The 9,742-nt window shown below is 38.5% G+C and overlaps 1 protein-coding gene across 1 annotated transcript in view; it reads right to left on the bottom strand.

Annotated features, from left to right (window-relative positions):
• Nucleotides 1–7,760: 7,760 nt before the first annotated feature.
• MYO16 (myosin XVI) overlaps nt 7,761–9,742 on the bottom strand; it is a 301,679-nt gene continuing 299,697 nt past the window's right edge. The window contains exon 34 of the mRNA XM_059817431.1: nt 7,761–8,223. Coding sequence (XP_059673414.1) covers nt 7,990–8,223 — 234 coding nt within the window. The 3' untranslated portion in view covers nt 7,761–7,989. The remainder of the gene's footprint in view (nt 8,224–9,742) is intronic.

The following is a 9,742-nucleotide window of genomic DNA, read 5'->3' as shown; positions in this document are numbered from 1 at the left end:
TAAATTTCTCTATGACAGCCCTTATTTCCTCAGCTTGTTTAAAGGATGTGACAGGACACAGAAAAAAACCCAACCCAGTACCCGAGTTCTCCTTTAACATTAATAAGACTTTTGAGGCTCTCTGCCAGTTCAGTTACCTTATTAAAGAAGAAAATGTGGTGGAATGATACATACTGTTTCTGGGAACCCCATATGAGCTGTTTGTTAATCTTCTCATCTTCCAGGCACTTGTTATATATTTTATCCTAGTACTAGAATGGGATAAAATAAAACAAATAAAATAAAGCTGACTAGCTTACTAGAAGTCTTGTTTCTTCCCCCTCCCCTCCCCCCCTAATGTTTTTCATCTTTATCCTTTATAATCTTCCACATCCTCCACAAGTTCTGGATAACAATTGCTAACTGTGAGCGTAATCCTGAGCAGTTGCTTGTTCACCTCAAGGATTTTTTTGTCCTTGCCTAGGCCTTTACTTTTACCTGGGAGTATTTTCAAGAACACTGACCATGATACATGCCCACACTCTCATTCTTAAAGGTCAGGCATCACTTTGCTTAAACACAGTGTCCCAGTGCTTTAGCAGGTAAGGAGCATGGAGGTTTGGGAACTTTGGGAAAATTTGCTGTGCTGGCTCAGAAATTCTTAAATTTCCTAGGAAGATGGAGTCTCTGTTCCCTCCACCTCCTCCTGTATGCAGAGATATGCCCATTATAATGCACAGGGGTTCCAGGCTGCCGAGGTCCTCTCCTTTTTTCCTTGCACTACAGTGCTTCTTCCACCATGACAATGTCAGACATTGGACCAGGCTGCCCAGGGAGGTGGTTGAGTCACCATCCCTGGAGGTATTTAAAAGATGTGTGGATGAGGTGCTTAGGGACATGGTTTAGTGGTGGACTTAGCAGGGTTAGGTTTATCGTTGGACTTGATGATCTTAAAGGTCTTTTCTAACCTAAATGATTCTATGATTCTATGACTCTATAAATAGGTCAGATGGAGTCAGAAATGAAAGAACAGAACAGGCAGTATGGAAACCCAGCTCAGTCCTATATGCCTTTCCATGGACAAGGCACCTAAAAGGCAGGTCTTGTGTCAACTTCTTTATGGGATCCAAATCCTCACCAGGATCTCACCTTTTATTCCTATACAGGGATTAAATAAAAGACTAGATCTATAGATTTGCCATGAGTCATTGCTTCTTTTTGTATTGGCAGAGCTTATTTGGATGTTCAGGTGGGACTTTTGTACATATACAGAAATAAGTAAATCATCTTTAGGCCTTAAAAATCAGCCAGGGTCAAATCTGGAATTTAACTGAAGATCTTTGTAAGATCATGGACCTAAACTAGACACACATTCCCCAGCTACAAATCAATGTCTCTGTTGAACAAATAAGCCTGCAGAATGTTTAAAGGAATGATATCTGGTATAGAAAAGTAAGCACATCTACATGAGATGTCTGATATAAGGCATCCATCATTGTGCCTTTGATCAACTAAACAGAATGCCTTTCCCACCTCAGAGAAGCTGAGGTCTAGATGTTGCACCCCCAGGACACAAAAGATGCATGTTTTTCAAGCTGCATCCTGCCTGACCTTCGTAACTGCTCATGCCTGATGAGGACTCAGGGATTATACAGGACAGAAAATCAAGCCAGAAGAAAGTCTTTAAATTTTGAGTGCTACTTTTGGGTTGCTGTCTTGATCTTTGATGATGTGGCATCTAGCATGCTACTTACGGTAATTCTAAGGCTCAGGGAGTCCAGATCTCAGCATGGACCCAAAAGATATGTTTCAAATGCACGTATTTTCGTATCGTCCTTTTTAATGATATTTTTTTTTTAATGCTAAGTTCATATTACAGACATGGGTGCTATTATCAGCAAATGCTAGACTTAAATGCATACTTTTAGTAAACTGGTTACTAAAATATAATAAATGAAGATTATTAGAGGAGTAATTTTCATTCAAGATAATCTTAACTGCACAAACTGATTTGGACTAGATTCATAAAACCAGGATTTAAACAAAATCTAGACATCAGGTCCTTTTGAAATCCAACACTGCACTTTACGGCTTCAGGCTGCTGCTCAGAACCATGAGGAAGGTCATAATGTCTGGAGATTTCCAAGCACTTACTCAAACTTACCCATCCACAGATGACTGATCTCTATCCTAGTCCTGACAAGCTTAAACATTAGACACCCCCTTGCCTATCTGATTTGTGAGGCTCAGACCACTGTATTAGGGAGGGTCTGCGCTAAAAACAGCTAGAGATGGTTTTAATTCAAATGATCCATATGGAGTTGTCTTCCTGAAAGGATGCAAAATCAGCCTCCCTAGTTTTTGGAATATTTTCCTGACTGCCAAGTTATGCTATGTGGTGAGATAGACGAGCTATACCTGCAAAACTGTTCATTTAATAGCTGTGGCTATTTCATTGCCACACCTTTCTAGCCTAGTGGTTTGTTCACGTCTGGACAGTGAGAAAGTTCCATTGCAATTCCCATTTTCAGAAATATTTGAGTAATTTGTATTAAGCAGTAATTAGGAAGCACCTGGAGCACATTTCTCCCCTTTCTTTGGAAGTGCATGACAGATTCAGCACTTTTCTTTCTGTAGTCTAATGAATATCAGGAGACAGGTGACTACATATCCATGTAGACTGAGAAGGGGCTAGAGCCCAGATAAAAACACTGAGGGCACAAGCATTAACTAATAGCTGTCACATGAACATTGCTATGACAGCATATACCTGTGCTTGTCAAATTTTCCCTGTTGATGCTTCTAAGGACCTCAGCAGTTCTCCTGCATCTCAAAACAAATATTCATTTGTGTGCTCTTTTCAGAGAAGAGTGGATTTATGAAAAAGTATGTCTGCGAAGAGTTGAAATTATGTGTAAATTCAGATTGCATCCAACAAACAATTTCAGCTGGAAAAGGTGAAAAACGTTGAAAATACTGAAATATTCTATTTCAGTATTTTTAAAGGAAAATGTTTCATTTAAAAAAATAAACCTAAACATTATGCTGTAACATCATTTAACTGGTTTGGGTTTTTTTCATTATAAAAGTCTGTTTGAAAAGTAACCTAAGTTGACAGGAAAGGAAATAAGAAAGGGTTAAGAGGGCATTTTATTCACATATATAAGAATGAAAACAAGCTACTTAAGGTTGAATTAAATACTTCTAGGTAATTCAAGATTATTTTTTTTTGTTTACTGTAATAAATCCTCAGAAAGTCAAATCATGACTTGACAAAATTTTTGCCTAAACCACTTCACAGCAAAATCCATGATTCAGCCAAATCATGTGGTCGAGGAAATGGCCAAACCACAGGTGGAAGGACAGACAGACTTTGCTAATGATCTAATTCTCACAGCCACAGTATAAGCCAGCACTGGGATTTATTTATTTCTTTTCAAAATTAAAATCCTGAGTATACAGAGAACAGCAAAACTGGAAGAAAAGCGTTTCTTTATACGCCCTTCTGTTTTGTTCAGATACTGTCAAATAGTTATGCTCAGGTGGTGTTTTTAAAAACTGTATATTTAGAACACAAAGCCATGAAATGTTTAATACCAGTCTGGAAAACTGACTTGTACAGAGTTTAATTACATTTATTATTTAACAAGCAAATGGCAAAACTTATTTTAGGTTCCTCAGAGTATTTCAGATATTAGCAGGCTTTATAGAGATAAGAGTAACGGGATTACTAGGGATCTCAATACTATAAAGCAGAATTAAAAACTACAATGAATACGGCTATTACTATCACTTTAGAACTATGCTACAATCTATTACGCTTTCTTAGCAAGTTAATGAAATTCTTTGTCCCACACACAAAGGTTCTGCAGTATAATAAAGTTATTAATGAAAATAAGTCAACCTTTTAGAAGGAATAAAAAGGATCACTGGCAAAAAGGGAAATGTAATTCACTTATTCAACAATCATACTATTGTTTTGTAAACAATACACATTTTTGAAAGGCTTATCACTTCATGCTGCACACAGATCTTTTGTAAAATATTGGTGCACGTATTTCTCTGAACATCTAAATCAGTTTTTAAACGCAAAGTTTTGCTTATAATCTGCAATAGGAATGTAACTACAGCAACTAAAAACCACCAAGTGCTATTTCAGGAGTAACAAGTAAGGTTTACAAGCTTTAAAAATTTCTCATGCCAACAGCTGTTGTTTTTCTTTTATAGTGGTTTAATACAGTTTTAGAATTCCCTTGGTTTTAAGACCAAGTGTAAAACAATTCTGATTCATCTTATATACTGAAGGACAGGCTGATTTGTTAGAAGGTTTTTTTTTGTTTCACATATTAAAAATTAAGCAATAAGGCACAATGTGGAGGAGTGATTATCTGATGATAACCCCAGCTTCCTGAAATTGCTTTATTGCAAATATAAATATATTTTAGATTGTTCATTGGATATTAAGGGCATTAGCATGCTCATAGAGTTTAATCTTTCCCTTTAGAATATTAAATTCATAAGGGTTTTTTTTTTTTGTCTAAGCTATTTTTTAATGTGCAAGAGAGGACTTCATATACTCAAGAAATACTGTAATTGGCTGGTGCATACTCCACTGGGGAGATTAATTTACGAGCACTGTACAGTTTTGCTAAAACTACTTCTCAACATTTCAAAATGTCAATAGTATATTTTCCCAGCCCTGTAAACACATTTTGATACACAATATAAACTTTAATGGTAGTTTTAAGACACCTCTGGGGGTATGGTTATTTAAGCAATAAGACACAGTAGGGTGTGAATTATGGTATAATAATTCCCTACCAACTGCATTGTTAGGCATGAGGCCGAAGGCCAAGGGACCAATGAACACACTAGGTGTGAATTATGACATCATAAGTCACACTCTGGAGTGTCTTACTGCCATTAGAGAAATATTTAAAACATGTTTTAACACAAATACTTTATTCCTATAGTACTATATTTTAATGGAATATCCTAAAAAAAATCCTTCCAAGTAAAAAGTTAGCCATTACATAACCTGGAATTAATAACAAAATTGGAAAAAAAAGGTCTCATATATTCTGCTATTTACTTTGTCCTATTGCACTGTGGTTACGTGCTTTAAGGAAGAGCCCCAGGAAATACATGTCTTACCCAAGTTTGCAAAAAATAGAACAGACCTTCTGCACAGAGGGGAATAATCCTCTTTGCCCTTTGCCTGGAGAATCAGATTGCCTGAATCAGGTTTGCACTGCTTCTCCCATGTAACCATATTGATGAAACTGCTCAAAAACCTACACACCTTTTTTCCACACTTGGTTCATACTGCCGTAATAGGGCACAGTACGGACTTTAAAGAGCAGCAGAAAGGTTCCTTAGACCCCGTTTGAGCTCCTGCAGCTCTAAGACAACTCTTAGTAAGGACTGCAAATAGTATAATGTGCATTAATACTATTTCCCATTTTAAACTCCACTTGACAAATGTATTCTCTCCCCTCTGTGTACTCCTGCATTACAAGTGCACGAATGACAACGGTGTTGTCTGGAGATACACAAGCTCACTCTACAAATATGTAGCTCAGTGACTGGTAGCAAGCTCACTGCCGCAGCAGGGTTCTTGGCCGGATTTAAACTGGCTTCTCAGTCAGTTTTTACAGCCTGCCCTAAACCTCCAGGCTGCTGTGGATTGATCGCTGCCAGTCGCCGAGCCAGCTAGTGGGCGTTAGAGTTAGCAATATGATAGTGCTTATGAGAGGGCTGTTTGCCAGGCCAGTTTGAGGAGCGATAAGCCTGAGGGCATGTCTGCATGTCTCAGTGCTGTGAGGTGTTCACGATGGCTAAGCTAGCTGGGTGGATGTTGTTAAGGCTATGTATAGTGATGCTGTGCCATGTAGGGGTAACAACTTGCATCCTGGAAGCAATGTGGTTGCAAGGTCAGGTTAATTAGCTCTCTTGCACCCAGTTCTGGAGCCATTTCATTTCACTCTCACAGAGGGATCTCTGTGTGTCCCTGGTTATCTGAGCGAAAAGACAGAAACTTCAATTCTTCCAGGCAAAGCCTTGTTCTGACATAATTGCTTAGTGGGTGAGAGCTGTTTTCTGCATAACCTCACAGCAGTCATCTGCCCATCCTGGATGAAGTCATGATCTATGGCCATTTACATCAGCTGAAGGTAAGATTCAGAGCCTAAAGCCCCTGCTTCCCCATGAAATAGAAATGGGTGATCTTACAGAGAGGACTTCTGTGAAGCTAACAGTGGTAACAAGGTAAAATTCTGAGCTAACCTGGTGTCTCCCCTTCCTTGTTCACTCAAAATGTCTACTTTAATCATCAGCAAGAGAAGGTGCTTAATTCTGCCTACAGCTTGATGATACTCATGGGAACAATTTGAGTTTTGCTGCTTCCCTGTAAAAACAAACAAACAAACAAACAAGCATGTGATTGCTTTTTGCCATTCAGCCTGCTTGAAGCTTCTGTCAAACATGATGGAAAAACCTACATCTCTAAGCAGGTTTTTTTCCCTTTCCTAACAACTTCCAACCAAGGGTGAGCTCACTTTTTTAAACCTAGCTTACATTTGAAAATATTAGTTTTACATCCACTTGCAAAATTACAAGCACTTTTTCCTGGATCCCAATAGGAATGGGGCAAACAGCCAAGAAGAGTGTTTCACACTGGCTCTACATACTCCAAGAACTTAAAATAAGCAGCCCCTGACAAAATACCTGTGTGTATGTATAAATTACACCTTTTAGTGGCAAAGCAGTATTTCAAAGACTGCTGAGCAGTAGCTAACAAGTTTCCAGCAGCATGTTTTTCGTAAATTAACATTACTGCTCAGAACTCATGTTGACCAGCTAGAATGCTCCAATTTCTGAAACCATTTCATTACATGAAATTTGAGGTATAAATGCATCACTGTACCACCATAAGGACATAATCCTTTGACATACCCGTTTCCATAAAGCCTTCTGGCTTGTAACAGTGAATCACAGCCCTATTTTCATACCTCATTACCATTATGTATCTTTCCACTGACACCTGACCTTACACATAATCAGGTATGAATTTCAAACCATACTTATAATCTAAATGAGTGCCTCATTATTCTACATAACCCAGAATGAAATAAGATTTGAGATGTAACTGCAGAATTCACAGTTCACACATTCAGAAACACAGGTCCACCGCAAAGAAGTCATGTTTTATAATTCATGACTCTGAACAGCATCAAATCACACCTGCATACAGGAACTTTGCAAAATTTCAGGATTGGATTTTAGAAAGGATATTGCCAGTTTTGAAAAAACAACACAACGTTGAAACTGTTTGGTATGTTGTTAAAGATAAACTATGAAAGAAAAATGCGAGTACTGAATTTATTACCTGTATTTTGAAGAAAGAACGACAGCACCAATTGCATAAAGTTATAAAACACCAGTAATAAACATGTAAATAATCTTCAGGTTTGCAACGCCAATGGAACACAGACATCTACAAAGAAATATATATATGTATACATGTAATATAATAAAACCATTCATTAGGGAACAAGAAACATCATATTTTTGTACTATATAAAACAGCTGTACAGTGTGCACACTGACTTTCCTGATCATTCTAAAATGCCTGTCAGTCACGTCTCCCCATCATCATTTGCTTAACATAGTTTCTTCATTGTCCATGGGAGAACTCTAAGTGACCATCTTGTACTTTTAAACTAAGTACTTATAGTGCAGTTTGTCTCCATATATATACACACACACACATATTATATATACTCACAGATGCACACATATATGTATATGTGTATGTATATGAAAAGAACAAACACACACATGTACACGCACACATGACAGATCTAAACAGCTCCTCCATCCTGTGCTCTTGAATGAGTGCTTATAAAAAAACCCTGCACGCTTTGTGAAGGGAAGAAAACTTGCTGATTGTGCAGATCGAAGTAATTAGATGGTTTCATTCCTAACAGTCTGCAAACACACACATCTGAATCACATGGTGGTATCCCATATGCCTGAAGAGAGTCTGTTGCAGGAGGTATCTTCTACCTTCTTCAGCAGCGTTGGTTTTTTACAAGGGGGTGGAGGTGGGGCTGTGATTCTTTGCTCAGTGTTGTGCAAGATTTGCTGCCAGTCTTCTCTCTCTTCACACAGCTTTTTCCTCCAATCTAGAAGCTCTTGCAGAGCCACACTCTCATTCTCTGAAAGTCTAAGCTGATGAATAACCTGTTAGTGAGAACGAAATAATAATTATAAAACAGGTGGATAAAGTTAATTCTCCTGGCAGTGTAAAACTGCAATGTCCATGTTGAATGATACTTCATACAGGATCCTCTGCCTCTTTTGTCATGGATGTAAACCTGTGGGCAGGACAGATTCAGGTCCTGTTGTCTTATCTCCTTTGTAAGGAGCTCAGTGACATGCATAATGATGTATAAACAATAATGACTTTCAGCAAAATAACCTTCCCTTGGACTAATGGGCGGTGTTTTATACTGCCAAGCCCTGTGCGAGGCGGGCACCACCTTCTGCTCTCCATGCATTATTTGCAAAGGGCACCATGGAGCATTATCAGCTTATCCATACGTTCTAGTAGGATGATGAACAGAAATACTGAGACTGCTACAGTGTGCCTTGGCTTAGCCATGTTACGTGGTGAGTGGCTGCGAGTGCTCCCATTCTAATATTTGCAATTAAAAAAATAAATAGATGCCTGTGGGTAAGCACTCAAGTTCTACACTTCTGCTGAGGGAAAGCTGCTCTCATTTGTATTATAGCTGAAAGAAAACAGATCAAACCACCCTGTTAGTAATTTGAAGCAATGTTGTCCTCCGAAAGGGTTTAAAACTTTGTGCTTAACTCACTGCCTCCACTCCCCATTTATCATTCTTTACACTGAAAATAAAGAAAATTAATGATTTAGAATTGCCTTATTTCAATCTCATGTCTGAAGGTCATGGAACTGAAGTTGTATGAAGCAGGTGCCAAAAATTAAACAAATAGAAAAAACTCCCCTATGTCAGCAAAGGGTACATGAGCACAACCCTCTGAAACACACAAATGAGACTGCCCACAGTGATGAGTAGTCTGTATTTCTAACGACTTGGTCTTAAAACTGTTGTCATATAATACTGTTATACTCACAAAATACTCCTTCACACAGAGCAAACAGCAGCTGCAGGAGCAGCAAGGATTTGCCCCTAAATGTAAATACCCAAATAGCCATAACCAAGAAATTATAACCTCTTTTGCTGCTTAGAATTAGTAATGTTACTTGCCACAGATAGGTGTTATCCTTAGAACCAGGGGCTGGCCCTTGTTTTCCTCCAGAGAATACATTAACAGCTTAAAATGTAGTTTCAGTTGGCCTGAAACTACTTAAAATTCATCTTGAAGTAGCCAAACAGTACTGTACTAGATTCATAATCCACCTACAAGAAACTGTTCCCTCCCACTTAACTTTTCTGTTCCCATTATTATCTATTTTGTTCAAGTCAGTTTGAAGCCCTCATGACAGCACAAGTCCACGAAGCTATGAAGTCCATCTCACCATCTTTTCAGACCTACTTGGCACCTATGCAGTACAGCAGCACCTACAGCAGGTACTGAGAGCTATTCGCTTGGGGGTATTCTGTAGCAGGAGGGGCCTATCTAGGGAATATGAACCAAACTGAGTGTTACAGCTAATGGCCCATGGACCTTATCCTGCTACCTTCCTTCTTAAGGATCCCACGGGGCACCTATA

Source organism: Gavia stellata, chromosome 1 (genome assembly GCF_030936135.1).
Source record: "Gavia stellata isolate bGavSte3 chromosome 1, bGavSte3.hap2, whole genome shotgun sequence".
NCBI lineage: Eukaryota > Metazoa > Chordata > Aves > Gaviiformes > Gaviidae > Gavia > Gavia stellata.
This window is presented reverse-complemented; position numbering and strand designations above follow the sequence as displayed.